Source organism: Cardiocondyla obscurior, linkage group LG25 (assembly GCF_019399895.1).
Source record: "Cardiocondyla obscurior isolate alpha-2009 linkage group LG25, Cobs3.1, whole genome shotgun sequence".
Taxonomy (NCBI): Eukaryota; Metazoa; Arthropoda; class Insecta; order Hymenoptera; family Formicidae; genus Cardiocondyla; species Cardiocondyla obscurior.
Window position 1 is genome coordinate 366,032 of NC_091888.1, and position 17,947 is coordinate 383,978.

Here is a 17,947-nt window from a genome sequence, read left to right on the forward strand (position 1 = left end):
TTTTTATTTGTATAAATGTATATTGTAACGTATGGCACAGTAATATAATTTTTGCGAAATAAAAAATTTTTTATTTCACATCTATTATACAATTAATATTCGCTAGGGAAATTATATACATGTTATCATCACGCAGCGATAATAGTAATAATGATGCGATGAATAGTAATAATAATTGTAATTACAATGTGCATTTACGTATTGTTACAATAGACGTTCTCATTAAAATTTAGCCCGTTTAATTTACTCTTATGAACTAGTATGGTCATTGATTGCGAAATAAACGGAATTTGCCAGTTCCTATCTGTAAAAAATAAATCTCGATTTTATTATTGCTTCTTAAAACCGACGCTGATTAATTCTCTCGCTTGGCTTGCTTCACGCCAAGCGAGAGTTAAGGTCAGCTGTCAAAGAAAAACCTTTGAGGTTTGAGGAAAAAATAAAAGAAAAAGATAAAAAGATAATATAATACAATATAAAGATTTTATTTAAAAAATTAATGCTTACCTAAAAGTTACTCCGCTGATGCATGATGCCTATCCGAGGCCCGCTTCTCCTTTCAGATAGGACCCGTTTTATTTGCCACTTTGCGCAACTTTTTGGCGTCGTTCATTCCGCTGACAACGAACCTTTCGAAAAATAGCGCATGCGAAGCGTGCGCATGGTTTATTCTAGTGTTAATAAATTGAGCGAGCATCTGCCGGAAAACAAAATCTCCTCCATCTTTCCCTTATCAGAGTGTCGGCTACATTGGTTCATTTTTCTTCCGGACCTTTGCGTAACGACGCTTAAAGGGTTCGATCGACTGAACCGCCGTCGTCTGCGTTTGACAACGTCACGAGCCCGAACGTAACGCGGGCAATCGATTGCATCCCGCGTCCAATCGAGAATCAACAGGCTTAGGAGTATTATTATCATTATTTTAATTAAATTCGCTTTGAAGCACATTAACCCGCATTTTGATCTGCACGCGCCAGCGGTCTCCTCTCGCGTTTTAAATCCCTGGCACGTGAGTTAGATTAAAGACGACGGATTCTCGTCTTGAATTCGCCATGCAAAAACTGTACCGCGCTTTTCCGCTTCTCGAATCTTTCTTTCCTCTCCTTCTCTATCACCTCGTTCGCCGTTCCGCTCTCGGAGACGTTGAAATTACTTCCATTTCACCGCAGTGCGATCACGCTCGCGAAACGTAATCGCGCCGCTTCGCGATCGAAAGCACGTCCCAGCGAGCGTGCCAATGTTCATAAAAATGTTCACGGTGTCGCCGGAACTTTAAACCGCCGTCTATTATTCCGACGAGGCGTAGACGAGCCAACCGAAAGTTTCCCGATAAATCATCGCTGCGAGAGCCCGAGAAGGGACGAGGGTAGAAAGCACAAAGTCGCGAAAGCAATAAATATTAATAGCGAATGGTTACTGCATAATCGATCAGAACTTTCCCAGAGTCATTCCGTTAGTTGAAACAACCCCGTCGAGAATCCGTCCGGGTATACCGGATGTTCCAGATTACCCGTACTTTTATTTTCGCGCAGGATTTTTTTTTTAGGAAGGGGAGGGAGGGAGGGAGGGAGGGAACAAAATCTGACGTTTATTTTCTCCAGTAAAAAAAAAAAATCTACGAAACGATAATTTCCGGCTTATAAACGATAAACGAGCGAGAAAATTTTGGAGAGAATCAAGTTTTGCTGTCTGCAACCATTTTCCCGATCAAGAATTAACTTAATTACAACATATTTAAAGTACAGTTTTTTTTTTCTTAAATAAATTATATACACAAAAGAGAGACTTTTATTAATATAAAAAATCGAGCTGATCGATAAAGTGAAGTCGCTGATAATCTGGAACACCTTATATACGCCGAGCTTCGTGCAAGAAGCGAATTATATCTAGGAAACCTTTTTAAGCCGCCCTTTGTTCATTCCGCTAAAGGAAGAAACAATTACCGGACTTTTTAAACACCCTTGCCTGACGCGATCTCGGGTCATCGCTCGTACTCGAAGAAACGTAATTATCAGGGAAACCGTGCAAGAAGCTTCTCGTTTTGTCGCGAGTAAAACAATGGCTTTGTATGGCTCCAGCCATGCGTTCGCGGTAAAGTAATTGTTCCAACATTAGCGTCGTCTGGTGCATTTTACTACAACCGATTAGTTTGCTCGAATACCGCATTAACGATAATTATCGTCGTTATCAACGGATTGAATTAGGAAATCGAGCATATCTTTTTTATCTCCGAATCGTTAAACGCAATTAAAGCAATTATTTCTGTTTTTTTTTTTTATTATTTTTTTTTGTTACGGGCTAAGAAATTTATTTCGCTTCGTAGAAATAAATTTCCCCTGCGCGCTGGATTTCTTTGACGATTCTGCAAAAACGATAATCTAAAGTCGTATTTACGAAATAATTGGCTACGTGCAAAAATTAGCCGGAAAAGATTTTATTAGCAACGCCGTCGGTTGTGTTTTATCTCCCCTCTCTCTACTTCATTCAATGTTTCTCCTTTATTCAATTTCTCATTATACACATTATACGGATACTTTCGCGCAATTCTGTACGTTTTACGCGCGATTTGCATCGGGGATTCTCGCACCGCTGTATTTGCACCCGATACAATATTATTATTCATGATATATAATATTGCGTTTGAAGCCGTAGTATTATTGAAATTACTAATGCCGGTTTCACAATAAATATGTATAAGCTCGTTCCAGTGTGTGTTGCTGATATTACGAACTAATGAGACTGCACGAGTTTAATGTGGAGTATTAGTTCGAAATCGTCGCCGCGTTTAATCGTAATACACACCGAATACGCAGCACCACGCGTATATGTGATTGTTTTCGAACACGTGATACGAGTAATTATCGCGCTCCGCGTCCCAGAGATACTGGAAGGCCGCGTGTAGACTTTGCTGGTCGCGCTGGATAATGTGCACTTGCGTGACTATCTTGTATTTGCAACACAACCACGTACGAGCTTCGTCAATTTTCGTCGATCAAAAACGTTCCGCGTTTATTTATTTGCACACGGATCATTCGCGATTTCTTATCATTGGAATTCGTCTTATCTAATACGCGATAGGAATAATTGTAATAGACGTCTCGATATGCAAGACGGTCCACGAGTAACCCGCTACGCTTCTTTCGAACGCGTGGAACGTGGAAGATACGATACTTGTAACTTTTACAAAAATTACCGCGAGCGACGATGGGCACTGATAGGGAGAAAAGCGAACCGGGAATAAGCGAAGAGAAGTGGAATCCTCAGTTTGAAATAAATTTCCATAATTTCAATACCTGTCGTAAGTCTTCTTGCCGATAGCCTTTAGCACGTCAATGACAATTTCCAAACAAAATCTTGACGTCTGATTCGAGTGATATGATGTAACCATCGATAATTTGATTTCTATAACGTCACGTAAGATCTTGTCGACGGTGTGATAAGATGTCGAAATTTATTAAAAATTTTGCCACCGTTAAATGAAAATCGTGGAAATAATGTGTTCTTCCCCGAAAGTTATCGCGTGAAATTTTTATCTAATTTTATTTTAATTTTTTTTATTTTTTGAGCGAGAAAGAGAGAGAGAGAGACCTCATTCTAGAAATGAAACGACTCTCCGGGCACATCGAGATTCACCTGTATTAAAACTTGTTCATTTTCCGCGCTCACTCAATTTATTTGCGTCTATCCAATTTATTCCATCGCGCTGGATGGAGAGCGTACCTTAAGTCGATCCGCGCGCCTGCGAAAGAGTATGCCGGCCCCATTGAAACCAATCATGGAAAGCTTCGACAGCGTTTTTCTCTTGGTCTGGTTCTATGTCCGGAAATAAGAAACACGTACCATTTCAGGTCCCATAGCGGTACTCTGTAACGCTCAGTAAAAAAAAAAAGCGAGTGTAAAAAGCGGCGGTTTTCTCGCATAAATATTTCTCAGCTCCTCTGATTGATTTGAATATTTATAGCGCCCACTTTCGCGCGCATTGTAGAATATTAAATTGATAAAGATTAAGAAGCGGCGAATGAAAATAAGACCGTTGCTGCCGTCGTATTATTTTCGAGGCTGACACTTATTTGCTGCCGATTAAATTTTTTATCGCGAACGGTGAATTATTTCCGCGTCGTATTTATTGCCCGATGAATTTATTGCCCTCCCTAAATATACGTGAACATAAAATTTACTAACTCGACGTCACGCCGCGCTTTTTGTCACTTTTGCATAGACACGGTTAGGTAATATGTATTTACCTCTGCGTCTGTTGGCGATTTGATGCTCAGTCTTTGGGCAAAACTTTGCCATAATTTACTCTTTGATATCGGCATCGAAGTTTCTTGTTTATTTTGCGGTTTACTCATTTTAAGTAGCCTCCAGTGACAAGTGACGTAAACGAAATTATTTCCCCCGAAAGGAGAGACCGCCGCGAACAGCGGCGTGAAACAAAGGACGCTCGTCAAAAGAATTTCAACCGAGAAGCTGAAAGGAGGAAATTATTGCAATCTCCGTCCGTAGTTTGCGAACAATTTTGGCAAATAATTACGTGCGCCACGCCGCGATAAATTCTGTCGCGGAACGTTCCATGCGGTGAAAATCGTACCGAGTCTTTTTAAATAATTTTCTCTCCTGGATAACAGTTTCATTTCCATAAATATTTAATATTTCAGAAAATCTTGTAAAATCTTAAAAAAAAAAAAAAAAAGATTAAATTAAACTTTTCAAAATGACGATTAATTAATTCACAATTAAATAATAGTAAAAAAAAATCAAGGTTCGGGTTTTAATTTTTAAGATTCTCTACTATCTTTGATTTTATGTTATCACGCTAGTTTACATAATGGAAACGAGAATAGTGCTGAGTTCTGTACCGGGCAGTGTCGTTGCAATATGCACTCTTGCAAGTCTCCGTTTCCCCGGCTGTCTCCGAGTGTCCGACGTCGACAGGATTGTTAAGTATCGGATCGAGATCGATACCGAGCGGGGTTCGGCGTGGTTGGGCATCGACACGGTTTGTCAATTGCAGATGATCCCGCGCCACAAACGAACCGCGTTTATCCGACGCTTGTTGCAAACACCGCGATCGATATAAGAGGAGTTACGCCCTCGAGCTTTGCTAAGCTTTGAACGGTAGAACGTTAAGTACTTCCTTTGACAAACTAAAGGAAATTTACCTACGCTCTAGACTCAACTATGTTGAAAACACCTCGCAGGGGGATTTATTTAGTAATCGCTACAATATTCAGATACTTTAACGAATATTAAGAGCGTCGAAAGTGGAACGGTCTCCTCTCGGGATCTTTTTCATCGATCGATATAACGCGAGTAGCGGGTTGATTGAACAATAATCGAAAACTTTAACGCGGGGCGCGCTTGTGATAAAAAGCATCTCGTTGAGAGTTCCGCGGTCGGGAACACCGATTGCTAATAAAATCATTAATGCCCCCGTGATTATGATTTGCATTACAATGACGTCATTATTGCCGTAGATTATCATAAAGCGAAGTTATTACAAAGCTGCTGTTGCGTTATACGATGATGTCGTCGTTACTACTGCTTCACAATGCCTCATTTTAGCGCCGTATAATAATTCGAATTTGACTGTAATTTTCTCGTAAGCTTTTATTTTTTGCGCGCCCGATCGCCGTTCATGTCGCTTACGCATATACGGAGGCGCAATAAACGCAAATGAGCCCTTCCACTTCCGTCCAGCGAGTGAAAAAGTTCGGTGTTTTGTATTTGTAATTTTTATTTTATTTTATTTTATTTTATTTTTTAACCGAACTCGGTAAAAGCAGAAGAGGATTGGATAAACAATCGACAGAATTTCCTGGACGATCAGCAGTTACGCGGCTAACTTTCACGAACGTGTCGCAGAAACTCGTTGGCTAACTCGATAAAACTCTGCTCCTCGTGCCGTACAAGCATCTAATGCGGCAGCAGCCGCCCGGTTTAGTTTCTTAGCGAAATACTTAGACTCTCGATTCCAAAACTTCTCTTTCTCTTTCTCTCTCTCTCTCGTTTCTCCATGGATTTGACAGCCGCAGATAATGCCGCCTGTCCGTCAAAAAACCGATAAGAATCGGTATAACGTATAAGCGTTGCGGAAAGAAGCGAGACGCTGATTTCTCTCGAGATGCCGAATCGATCGTTAGGTGGCTCGCGAAACGAAGCAATGTTTTAGAAGCAGGGTTGTGTAGCACAACTCGGGAAGATCGCTATTCATGAGGTTTTCAATCTGACACTCGGCAGGTACTCCCGACTGCCCGATTTGAAATCGATATTTTCTCGACGAGAAGATTGAATCCGACGTAATCCTCCTCGCAGCTGTTCGGTCCAAAGCGTTAAGTATTTTTGTGACTAAGCTTCGCGGCGCTCACAATGCTAATCTTTCTCGCACAAATCTCCCGATGCGAGCCATTGTGCCAGTTTTGGCAACGGCTCGCGGATACTATTATGTGCGGAGCCTAGATTCCGTGAATCGTCCGCGAAAGGAACACGCCATGAATTTCCTTTTCCGTTTCTTTATAAATGTGTCTTACACCCACCGTCCCGCTCTATTTCATTCTTTTATATTGTGTACGATCTCGCGCGCGCGGACACGTCACATACGTTTTCTTCGCTTATAAGGCTTCGGCCATAGGCGAAACTCCTCAATAAAGGCTGCATTTGCGTGTATAGTGCATTCCTCGAATAATTCAACCTCGCTTCGCATGGGTTTATACGGTTCACGTACCTATTCTCAGGCCGAATCGTGAACGCCAAACAACATTGTTATTGATTAAACTTCGACACGGACTACCGAGCGCATTTCTCTATTCTTCTTCGCGGAGAGCAACTATTTACCCTTTTGATAGCCCTTTCTTTTTTTTTTTTCTTTTTTTATTTTTTACCTTACGCTACGTTCTTTCTCTTCAAATTTAAAGATCTAGAACGCATAATTAAGTGTTGGCGCGTGATGCAGAATGAGATGAGCGGTGTCGCATTGCCAATTACGCGAGGCTCGCGACGATAGGTTTTTCCGCGGCTTTTGCGGCACCACGGAACGCGCGCGACGGCATTTACCGCGGAAATATCCGTGAAAATTGCTTTGCGCTCAAAAGCTTCACGCGATTACGGCATAAACTCATTCATTAGTGCGATACTCGCGTGGGCGATGGCTCGGGCGCGCTCAAAAATTCGATCATCCGACCTAACTCGCGTGATCTCACGTAACTCTCTTGCCGAGATAGAACGCGCTCTCTTTCTCTCTCTTTTTCTCTCTCTCTCTCTCTCTCTCTCTCTATTTCTCCCTCAGACCACGTCACCCCAACGTTCCATGGCTGTCGTAGTAAAAGACGAAAATTTGCAAACGAAGTTTGCGAAGCGTTACCAAACTCGCGGGAGAAACCTCTCGCCCATCCGAGCGTTTTATTTCGAATGTTTTTTAAATCTTTCTGAAACGTATTTATATTACCCAGGTTGCATACTACCTTCGCTATAAATTTATTACGCTTGACAAATTTTTATTTCAAATTTTTCGACGGTTTGTGAAATAAATATGAAGGAAAAAAAAAAAAGGAGGAAAAGAGAGAGGAGAGGAGGTCAAACCACACGCATTAAAGTATTACATATAGTCTCGTTTCGGAATTAATCGAATGTCAAACCTTTTCATTTTTATTTGTACCTCCGCGGATAACGCTTCGTCGTTTAACATTCGCCGATTATAGCGACGCTTTTTCGATTTATTTTTTCTTTCTCCATTTTTTTTATTTAACGCAATAAACGACTATCCGAACGACTATCCGAGGACAGCTTACGTTCTGTAGAAACTTACGCTTCTTGCCAGGCTCTTTTTTTTAAGGGGATATCGTGCGGGGAGTGAGGGAGCGATATTTGACGGTAGAACGAGTAGTGGAGATCAACGTTACGTCCGCCATGAATTTGCATCGGACGGTGACTACGCTTCGCGGCGGGACGTCTAACAGATGCTCCCCGCGCGCGATTTGCATAAAATGAGACCGGACAGGATCCGGCAGTTCCCAAGGGGGGGTCCGCACCAGGAAAGCTCCCCGATGTCCGGGCGACGGTTTCCGGAAAGAGCCCGCCATTCCATTATCGGCGTAGCTAGGTAGGTAGGTAGGTAGTTGCGAATCCGGGATTCTCCGAGGTGCCGTCGAGTAAGAAGGGCAACGCTTTAACCCCTTCGACCCGGGCCGGCGAACAGTGGCGCGAATGCGCGTCACGCGCGTGCTTTTACGGATTATGCTTTCCCGATTCCTCGCACTTAACGCTAGGATGCCTGTTGGCACGGTTTTATATTGGATCGTTTTGATCCTGCGAGATACTCCGCCACAAGACTTACATTTTGAGCCCCGGTGCAATTGCACCTCGCTCGTGACTTTTATATAGACACAAATCCAACGAATTGTCCATAGTGTTCTACCTTGCAATTATTATTATACGTATACACATTGTTTCAACTTTCGCGTTGAAGGAAATCTCGGTCGCGATAGATGAGCGGGTAGGTGACGGGCGATTTACATAAACAGACAAAAAGTGACGTAACTTGAAAAGATTTATTACATTACATACATGTTACATCCGTACTGACATCTGCAAGGGCGGGAGATGGGTATTTGAGCGATCATCTTTTTTTAAAAGTCCGAGGAGTCCGCAGCCGACGAAAATTCGTCAAACAGCGTACGTCGATCCTTAGGAAAACACCCACGAGATAGAGATGAGAGGAGAAACAATCCGGTTGGAAATCATGTGTCGGGCAGTGTCATCGCTTCCTCTTCTTCGAAGCACGGTATATCCGTGCGGACGCCTCGGGGAGGAATTCGCGATAGATGAGCGGCGTAGTCGTTCACCGGAACATCGTATCGACGAGGAAAATCAGGACGAGCAGGACGAGCCTCCTATTTACATCTCCGGTACCGCCGTGCTGCATCGCGGCGGGATGCTCCCCTGGAAAAGAGAATTACACCGAACGACTAAGGTGTCGCTTTTGCGCCGCTCTCACGGATCTTTACGCGTCCCAATCTCGTCAATCCTTCTCGGATGCTCGCTAACGAACATTAAATTTATTAACGGCCCCGTCGCAAAGTAACAGCGCGGAAGAAACTGCTACCGTGCGAAAGGGATCCTGGAGGAACTTAAGGATCGTCGGTCGCCGTCTTTGGAAAGGACGGGCGATAAAAATACGTTTGCAGACGGATCGGCGATCTTTCTCGTTATCAGGCAGCGATAATTTAACTGAATTCTACCGTGACGCGACACGCGTTTGCTCTATTCGTCATAGTTGCGACGAGCGAGTATTATATCGTTAAAAAAAAAAATTGCGTCTCGCGCCGTCGCGACGTTAAATATGTGTTCGAGAAAATGACTAATATTTTGATATATAGGTTGCATTATTCATATCAATAACAAGTGTATTAATATAATGAATAAAAAGAGAAAGAGAGAGAGAGAAGACGCATGGGGGGATCTAGGAACAGATTGCGAGTGCGAATGAAAACAAATGTACGTCCTTATCGCGAGGCGCGCTCGGGGAGTAATTTCGCAATGTAGTACATTACGCTACTCCCTCGCCTGCTCGATCGCGAGGCAGAGAATTTCGAAATGAGACATCGCACCTCCCTTCCTCCCTTCCCCCGCCGCGGCAACCCTTTAACCCCCCTCGCAGCCGATATTGCACGGCGGTATTTTGCTCACCGTTTAGCACGTGCACCATGACGCTCGCCGGGGTGACTTTGCTCGAAGCGCATGTATAATTACCGCTATCGTTAAGTTGAGCACGCGTTATTAGGAGCTTGCTGGTGGTACCGCTTTTACCCTTCTCCGTCTCCAGCGACACGCCACCCCTGTCGAACGCAACAAACACCCGCAAAACACACACACACATGTGAGAGAACGTTACACTCGGGGAAACACCGACTTGGGGGAAAGTTTCCCGTCAAAATCCACGTTGCGCGCGTGTAAGATGCGGCCACGCGCGCGTGGTTTCGCATCGCGGTTTATCCCGATACCTATCGCGATAGACCGCGTCGTACCGTTTCCCCGATCAATCCCAATTTTCCGATCGACCGCGCTAAAATTCAATCGCAATATCCGGCGCATCGGCGCGACAACGACTCTTGAGAGAGGCGAGAATAGAATCATCCGCGTAAAAACCCCCCTGCACGGTTGAAAACCGAAAGAGCGTTTGCCGTCGTTGAAGCTTTACCGTGCGCGGTGAAATGATTTCGAGGCCGACGGGAGGGATTACACCTATTAGATCCGATTGTCCGTTCTACCGCGATATTAGTGCCGTTTGGACGACGATTCCATCAACTAATTGTACCCCATGACAAAGGTATATAATCGCCGGCCGCTTCCGTACCTTGGACCGTCGAAATCGATCACTACGCCAGCGTGGTACCAGGTCACGTTGCTCGGAGGCAGATCCTGCAGCTCTATAATGCAGGTTAGGCTGATTGTGCTGCCCTTCCTGATGTACAGCTCCTGGTGACCCGTGATCCTCGCCTGTATATCTGATAGAAAACAGCAATAACGAGGAGAGGAGGAGAAGAGTGAAAAATCGAAACGTACCGCCGTCGCCCACGCTCTCGCGATTGGCTTTATTACGCTCGAGAAACGACGCCCGAGATCGTATTACGTGCTATCCGCGTCGGGTTCTACCTTGGAAAATGGACTCTACTTCATTTTGAAAAGCTCGGCGAATCATCGTCGTCATTGTAACACGGGAGACGGAAACGTGATCGCCGTAGGACGGTCCGAAAAGGAAGGAGCGAAAATGGGTGGGAGTTAAAACAATTGGTTTCTACCGGCCGCGAAAGGCGCCCGGGGTAGATCTTTAAGCGCGATTTATGGGCCTCGCGAAGACGCGCGCGCGCTCCTTGCCTCTCTCTCTCTTTCTCTGAGGGAAACTCACCCAAAACCTTCAGTGCCACGGCTCTATATATCTTCGGTTCTGTATTAACCTGACACTCGTAAATGCCGGCGTCCCGCGGTTGCACGTAATCTATTCGCAGATTCCAGTCGTCGGTCTCCGGATTGCCGACTACCGTAAATCTCGCGTCGCTCGTGTAAGTCACCGACATGGACGTCAGGATGTGTAGGTCCCTTTTTCGGATCCAAGACACCTGGGTCATACACACATATACACACACACGCGTGCGAGACGCCACGAATGAGGCGCAGGTAATTGCAGTTTGCCCTCAACCCCTTCGCTGCCGCCGCTGCTGATTCAACCCATCCGCGCGCTCGTTCCTCACCTCGCATTATAATGAAGTTTTCCGTCGATCTTCCGTCGGGACCCGAGGGAATTTAGAGATACAAAGACGTAATTAACAAGTCCGACGGGAAAATTTGCATTCCATTCCAAACGTTTTTGAAACGTTAGAAAAATGGAGGGCTCGGCTCTCTAGACTCGGGGGAAAATTGTGAGGGACAGAAAGAAGCGCGCGAACGTTCCCTCCTTTTATGACTGCATACTTGTTGTAACGACGACTCATTTTTAAAGGAGCCGCCTCGAGCGATAAGAATATCGATTTTAACTTTTTGGCACTGGCTCATGAATAAGGAAACGCTGACGCTTTCACTTTTTTTTTCTTTTTTTTTTCTTTTTAATTTTTTTTTTTTAAACGTACCTTTTTCACTTTTTTCTCGTGAAAAAAAAAAGAAACCGCGACGAATTATGATGATATCGTGACGCAAAGAAATCGCGTTTTTAAAACTCTATCGAATCTAAATGAACACTAATGAACACGCCACGCTTGACTTGCCAGCAGCGAAAGGGTTGCGCCGGGTACATTAAGTTATCGCAGAAGCACGCAAGCTACTTTTGAGATCGATCTGATCAAGCAGGTCTCAAAGGACCCTCAGCGAAACTCACAGTTCTGTTTCCTAGGTTTTTAACACGACATAACAGGACGGCGGCCTGCCCTATGGCCACCGTTAATTTTTGCGGCGTATCTTTGAAAAAATAGGTCTTCTTCGTGCCACGCTGCGACTTCTCCCCTTTGCCGAACGTGTCGTCATTCAGATGAAAGAAAGCTAAAAAAAATAAACGCAAACTACATATTGGCATCCCATTATTTCTCCCGGGTTACGTTCTTTCCGTTCTCCCGCCGGAAAGAATTACAGACTACGGTACAAAAAATATATTCAGAATCTTCAATAAAAAAAAAAAAGAATGAAAAAAAAATACCTTGGCGTTTTTGATACGGAATATTTAAACACAAATTATTTTATAGATATTCAATTTTATTTGTTTTTTTTTTTAATATATTTTACAAGATCTAAATATCTATGTTAAAAAATAATTTATATTAAACAGTTATATATTTAACAGGATAATATTAAAAATATTAAAAAATAATTTCGAAAAAGGAATTAATAGTTTAACTAATTTGATGATAAATTGGTAATCTCATCGTTTGATAAATTCACGATATTAATCGCGCTGTTCTCGTAACAAGACGCTAAAATTGTGTCGGATAACTGGAATTACAAAAGTATGTTTAAATAAGTACCATAATCTTTGCTTTGTTAATCATGGCTTTGTTTAAATATCATCTTATAAAAAAGTTATTAACTCTCCACTGTTTTCCGGGCAATTCTTTTCGCTAAAGAATGTAAAACCTTTAATCGCTTTAATTAATTTCTCTCTCACGTCCAAAAAAGGAAAAAAAAAAAACATATCAAGTGTTAGGAATAAAAGTACACTGGGTTTTATAACTGTCCAAAGTGTAACGCTAATTATGATTAATTAATCCGCTATTTTCATCTATATTGCAAAATACAAAGTACGATAGAAAAATGAATAAAATTACCAGAAAATTAAATTACCGGCGTATTCCAGCTCATCTGTGCGAAACTTTTACGGTTATAATTGATTAAAAAAATGAACCGAAAAAGTTTCTTTCTCCATACTTGATTAAAAAAGTCGGCATGAAAAGTTTAACTTTGCGAAATCGAATTTTTATTGAATTTAGTTAATTGCAGGTCTCGTCCCGCGCCCTTTGCGAACGATACATCGAAATGTTTCGTTTCTTCTTCTTTTTTTTTTAATAAAAAAAAGAAGCGGCGCTTTCGATTTTTGTTCTCGTTGCCCGAGAGCGAGATAAATCCGATAATAAAAATGATTTACGCAACTCTCTCGTGCTTCGTGCCGAAATTACTTGGGGCAATGCGATTGAAATTACGTGGCTTACAGCCGCGGGTACAAAAGGGCGTCGGGATCGGGAGAGAATTCTCCGGAGATGGATGAGGGCGGGGGGAGGTAGGAAGCACGGAACATTTACCGATGCCGCGTTCGCTGTGAAGTGGTTCCGCGTGTAACAGGTATCCGATTCCCAGGAGCAGCAGGGCCATGCCGTGGAACGGGGCCATCTTTCACTTGGCGCACATCTCTCGATCTAATTCACGCGTCGCTCCGCGCCCGACAGCGACCTGCCCACCACCGTCCGATCCGTACGATCGCTCTCTAATCGCGGTCCTTCGTGAAACACCCGCGGGATCACGCCGATCGTTGGCATAATGCCGTCACTTCCGCTCGTTTCGATGTACCCGTGTGGTTTCTATCAATGTCTATCTTGTCTGTCCGTCACCGTTTTTCACGTTACCGCAACCCAAGATCGTTCCCGCGGTACCAAAGGATCCTCCCGCATAATCAGCCGATCTCCCGCGCTTTTCTATTTCGAATTAAAATTACTCGGTATTACGGCTGCTGAAAATTATATAAGGGACACGAGATCGCGCGGCGGCGACCATCGCGAAAGGCCTAATTGATTCGATAACGCCTGGCCCTTCGGCGTGTTACACGCGACTCAACCGCGATCGTACGAAGCGTCGAAGCGGTCGGGAGCGGTGCGACACGGTTGCGGGCCGAGCACTGAATTTCGCTCCTCGCGAGGGATGGGGAAAAAGCTCGGAAATCCTGGCACGGTGGCGCCGTTGCCCGTTGCATCGGGGCACGCGCGATTGCGCCGAAAGGTCCTCGGCATCGGATGTGCGAGGACTCCCCTTAACCGGCGAGACGTATTTATCTCGGTGACCGCGCGCGCACCGACTCCCCGCGACAACGCGCCGGCTGTACGTTATCACGATTTACCGGAACGCGATCGACGGTACATGCATACATGCACCCCGATCTCTCACCCCGATGCGCAGGAGCTCCTACCCGCCTTATCTTATTCCCCATCTGTTCACGGATAAAGCGATTTACGGCGTATTCGCTATTTTTCTAAGGCAATCTTCTCCCGCGGATAAATAAAAAAAATAAAAAGAGCACACACACACACAAACATCCACATACGCACGCGAACAAGAGTACTTCTTTCTTCTTCCATATATAAAATAATATATTGCGATAAAAATTTTTAACAATGTAACAATGTTCTTAAAAAATACAGTATGATTTGTGACTCGTAATCTAGGATAACTCTTAGCAATATCCATTCACCTATTACTACCTTCTTTGTGCTCCGTTCAACGAGCTCCTTTCGTCCTTGTAGCATTTGTTCTCGCGGTAATATTAAATACTTATTAAAAGGCGCAAGTCGGAATGCACAACAATGCGAGCATTGTTGCGTTGTTTTCTGTTATTGCACTTTGCTTTTAATTTTCCTCCCTGAGGCTTTTAATCGAGGCTGCAAATTCTTTTTACTCGGCAAATATATTTACTTAAAGAAAATGCATTTTCTATTTACATGTATCGATCTTAGCAGATTTATACTCGAATTAAGACTTCTTAATATACCTGATTTTAAATTCTGTTCTATTATCGCAATACTAATTACTTTTTTCCACGAATCTTTTTACTTCTAAGTAGCAACGTATGTAAATAAATCGTTGAATTTACAAAGATCTCTTTGATTTATAAAAAAAAATTATGACGAGATTATTAAACATGCAGTTTAGTCATTGAATTGGTCATGGCTTTCATTACAATGCATAATCAAATAATAGCTTATTTTTAAACTAATTAATATAAAAACAAAAATACTTAAACTAGACGTACAACTTTTTTGAATAAAAAGTTAATAATTATACAAAATTCAATAATGCTTTTATCACTGACATTGTATATCTAAACGTATCAACGATCCTTCTCACTGTTTTTTCCTAAAAACGTATTTGAGCCTTTTGGAATTTTGTACTTTGTTACGTAGTTTCTACTTATAATCACAGCAAATTTTTTTATCCTGTCGACGATTTATGCGATATACTGGATAAAATATCATCTACGTTTTGTCTGTCGTAAAATCACCTTTCGTACCTCCCGTTTTCGATACCAATTCTATACCGTATATTTCCATCGTGCCAAGAGTAGCCGCATATTTACACATATCATAAATCGTAAGAGCCGCTATACTCACAGCGGTTAAAGCTTCCATTTCGACGCCAGTTTTGCCGGTACATCTGACCTCCGATGTGATTTCGACTCGGTGCGATTCCTCGTTTAGTTTTAAGTGTACGTTTACATAAGTCAAAAACAGCGGATGACATAGAGGTATCAGGTCACTGGTTCGTTTCGCTGCCATAATACCGGCCAGTTCGGCTACTGATAATACATCACCTTTCTTTATATTGTTTTCTGCGATCAAATTACTGATGACAGGACCTACCCTGATGAATCCCCTTGCTATTGCTACGCGTTTAGTATCATTTTTCCGTCCAACGTCAACCATACTTGCTTTACCAGTTTCATCTACGTGCGATAATGATGAATACATTCTAATACTTATACTTTTATGATATTTAGGAATATATGGAAAATATTTGTACTGCGCCGACGTAATATACGGCACATTCGTTTTGTAAGAAAATTTCTCCTTACGATTTTCTGCAATGTAAATACGTTGCAAAATTAGTTCTAAAACGCGTAGAGAAATTTAAAAAAATTGAAATATTATCTGTGCGCGTTTCGACAAAGCCGACGTATTTTAACGCAATTAGATAATTATGTCATAATGATTAATTTAACCTCCAATCAGAATCATTGGCCTATTTTCCATCTGAGTAAGATTGAACATCCCTGAAACACACGTTGATCGGTTTGTCGATACTGCTACAGTTTATATAAAATATACGGAGACTTGAAAAATTTTATTATGGAATATTACGCGTTCTCTTTATCTTATATACGTATATAGCATACCTGCGTGTTGCTTTTTTTTCCGCGATACTGCTCCTCTTATCAAATCTTTAAGGGCGTCTTCCGAAGCTCCACTTCGCAAAGCGTCCCGCAGTGAAACTTCGCCCTTTCCTTCAAATAAGCACACCTTCAAATTTCCATCCGCTGTAATTCTTAAGCGATTACACGAATCGCAAAAATGTTGGCTCATGGATGTTATAAATCCAACCTGGCCTACGAATCCTGGCACTTGGTAAGCTTTGGATGTGTCATTTGGTTGATTTGGAAGAGCTTGGAAATCAGGATATTTCTCTCGAATTATTTTTTTAATCTCGTCAAAGGGCACCATCTTATTTTCCTTCCATTCGTTTCCTTGAAACGGCATGTATTCTATGAAACGTACGTCGATAGGGCGATCCCTCGTAAAATTAATGAAATCAATTATTTCATCGTCATTGCGTCCTCGCATTATTACACAGTTAACCTAGTCAATTAAATTAAAAAAAAAAAAAATACATATATATATAGTATAAATTACATAAAGCCGGATACTTGTTGGATAACGCATCAAGTTTCTTTTTACCTTCACGGGATTGTAACCGAGCTGAACAGCGAGATCTATGGAAGCCATAACTCTTGTCCACCCCTTCCTGCGAGTGAACAACTCAAAGCGTTCTTCTTTGAGGGTGTCTAACGATATATTAAGAGCATCTAATCCCGCTCTTTGAAGAGCTGGTAATTGACGAGTCAAAGTCAACCCATTAGTTGTAATCGCAACTTGTTCCAGGTCTCTTAATTGTTTCAGTTGTTCTAAAATTATACGCAAATAAATTTTAAAATCTAAAAATAGTCTTGTAACATTATAAATTAATTACAGTTTAATATTGAGAAAAAATAGTGAATTTTACCGACAATATCGATGATGTCCTTACGAACTGTAGGCTCGCCACCAGTCAAACGTATTTTACGCACTCCTTCTTTGACAAAAAGATCAGCTATCTGTATTATTTCCTCTGTTTTTAGAATACCGTCTTTTTTGGTCAACTTAACACCTTCTGCAGGCATGCAATATGTACCTGAAATAAAACACACGTCACAACATGATGCTTAAATCCAATTAAATTTTAATTAACGTTTAATTAACGTATAAAAACAATAAAATAAAAAATAAATATTCTCATAAAAAAATATAATTTTTTTACAAACTTACAGCGAAGGTTGCAACGCTCTGTAAGAGAAATCCTAAGATATGTGTGCTTTCGACCAAACGTGTCTGTAAGTATCCCCTGCTGTTCATCTTGCTGTAATTTTGCTCTCAGCCGTTGTAGCTACAACAAACAAAGATACCTCTGTTAAATTACTTTGATAAAACGTCCGACGTGCAACGCGTTAAATTCTGAAAACAAAATTCAGCTGTGACAGATGCTGACGACGCTTACTCGGGACGGTGTTTCCGCGATTGCGGCAGCCTCCGTTGATGCATTCACGGTGTCGCGAAGCCGCTTGACGATGTTGCACCTTCGGAACATTTGCGCGATCACTGTACTCCGGAGACGATGGAAAAAGAAGACGGAGACGAAAAGAAACTAAACGAAAAGGTTAAGTCGGCAATTAAATGCGCTTACACGTCCTTTCTTACATTATTCCGTATCCTTGGCATAAAAAAAGAATATAATTATATAATGGCTAACTTACGCGTCGTTTGCTCTTATCTCTAGATGCACTGTCATTCGGCTTTATCTGAACGAAACGATCCGCTTGTAACGTCGAACGCAGTTGAATCGCGCGCCCCAAACAACTCGAGATCCTCTGTCATTCTTTGCTCCCTTTTCTTTC

The 17,947-nt window shown here is 42.3% G+C and overlaps 4 protein-coding genes across 5 annotated transcripts; all 4 read right to left on the bottom strand.

The window, feature by feature from the left end:
• Positions 1–2,364: 2,364 nt before the first annotated feature.
• Positions 2,365–4,352, bottom strand: LOC139111706 (dynein light chain Tctex-type 5). Its single transcript, XM_070672179.1, has 3 exons — positions 4,245–4,352; positions 3,294–3,448; positions 2,365–2,951 (listed from the first exon to the last, which is right to left on the bottom strand). The coding sequence occupies exons 1-3, from the start codon at positions 4,350–4,352 to the stop codon at positions 2,786–2,788; spliced, it is 429 nt and encodes a 142-aa protein (XP_070528280.1). The 3' UTR covers positions 2,365–2,785.
• A 4,192-nt stretch (positions 4,353–8,544) lies between these two features.
• LOC139111845 (roundabout homolog 1) lies at positions 8,545–13,874 on the bottom strand. Of its 2 annotated transcripts, XM_070672398.1 has the most exons (6): positions 13,278–13,874; positions 11,867–12,027; positions 10,904–11,114; positions 10,352–10,502; positions 9,685–9,833; positions 8,545–8,937 (listed from the first exon to the last, which is right to left on the bottom strand). In XM_070672398.1, the coding sequence occupies exons 1-6, from the start codon at positions 13,363–13,365 to the stop codon at positions 8,837–8,839; spliced, it is 861 nt and encodes a 286-aa protein (XP_070528499.1). In that variant the 5' UTR covers positions 13,366–13,874; the 3' UTR covers positions 8,545–8,836. The 2 variants fall into 2 exon arrangements, with proteins under 2 accessions (XP_070528499.1, XP_070528498.1); XM_070672397.1 differs by having other exon boundaries at positions 8,545–9,833.
• A 140-nt stretch (positions 13,875–14,014) lies between these two features.
• Positions 14,015–15,731, bottom strand: LOC139111846 (cyclic pyranopterin monophosphate synthase-like). Its single transcript, XM_070672399.1, has one exon. It carries the CDS (start codon positions 15,708–15,710, stop codon positions 15,219–15,221), a length of 492 nt encoding a protein of 163 aa, XP_070528500.1. The 5' UTR covers positions 15,711–15,731; the 3' UTR covers positions 14,015–15,218.
• A 143-nt stretch (positions 15,732–15,874) lies between these two features.
• Positions 15,875–17,947, bottom strand: LOC139111844 (molybdenum cofactor biosynthesis protein 1-like). The gene is made up of 7 exons (XM_070672396.1): positions 17,807–17,947; positions 17,551–17,697; positions 17,322–17,439; positions 17,020–17,187; positions 16,695–16,921; positions 16,136–16,595; positions 15,875–16,012 (listed from the first exon to the last, which is right to left on the bottom strand). The coding sequence occupies exons 2-7, from the start codon at positions 17,638–17,640 to the stop codon at positions 15,957–15,959; spliced, it is 1,119 nt and encodes a 372-aa protein (XP_070528497.1). The 5' UTR covers positions 17,641–17,697; positions 17,807–17,947; the 3' UTR covers positions 15,875–15,956.

What these genes read in the sequence shown, in the direction of transcription:
- LOC139111706 (XM_070672179.1), bottom strand. Translation starts at nt 4,352, where the DNA reads ATGAGTAAACCGCAAAATAAACAAGAAACTTCGATGCCGATATCAAAG. An exon ending in AATCGCCAACAGACGCAGAG is followed by an intron (nt 3,449 to 4,244) that starts GTAAATACATAT and finishes TTTTAATAAATT; the next exon opens with TCGACATCTTATCACACCGT. An exon ending in GGCAAGAAGACTTACGACAG is followed by an intron (nt 2,952 to 3,293) that starts GTATTGAAATTA and finishes GTTGTGTTGCAA; the next exon opens with ATACAAGATAGTCACGCAAG.
- LOC139111846 (XM_070672399.1), bottom strand. Translation starts at nt 15,710, where the DNA reads ATGTATTCATCATTATCGCACGTAGATGAAACTGGTAAAGCAAGTATG.
- LOC139111844 (XM_070672396.1), bottom strand. Translation starts at nt 17,640, where the DNA reads ATGTTCCGAAGGTGCAACATCGTCAAGCGGCTTCGCGACACCGTGAAT. An exon ending in TCGCGGAAACACCGTCCCGA is followed by an intron (nt 17,440 to 17,550) that starts GTAAGCGTCGTC and finishes TGTTTGTTGTAG; the next exon opens with CTACAACGGCTGAGAGCAAA. An exon ending in AGAGCGTTGCAACCTTCGCT is followed by an intron (nt 17,188 to 17,321) that starts GTAAGTTTGTAA and finishes GTTTTATTTCAG; the next exon opens with GTACATATTGCATGCCTGCA.
- LOC139111845 (XM_070672397.1), bottom strand. Translation starts at nt 13,365, where the DNA reads ATGGCCCCGTTCCACGGCATGGCCCTGCTGCTCCTGGGAATCGGATAC. An exon ending in TCACAGCGAACGCGGCATCG is followed by an intron (nt 12,028 to 13,277) that starts GTAAATGTTCCG and finishes TATTTTTTTTAG; the next exon opens with CTTTCTTTCATCTGAATGAC. An exon ending in AAAACCTAGGAAACAGAACT is followed by an intron (nt 11,115 to 11,866) that starts GTGAGTTTCGCT and finishes TGTATGACCCAG; the next exon opens with GTGTCTTGGATCCGAAAAAG.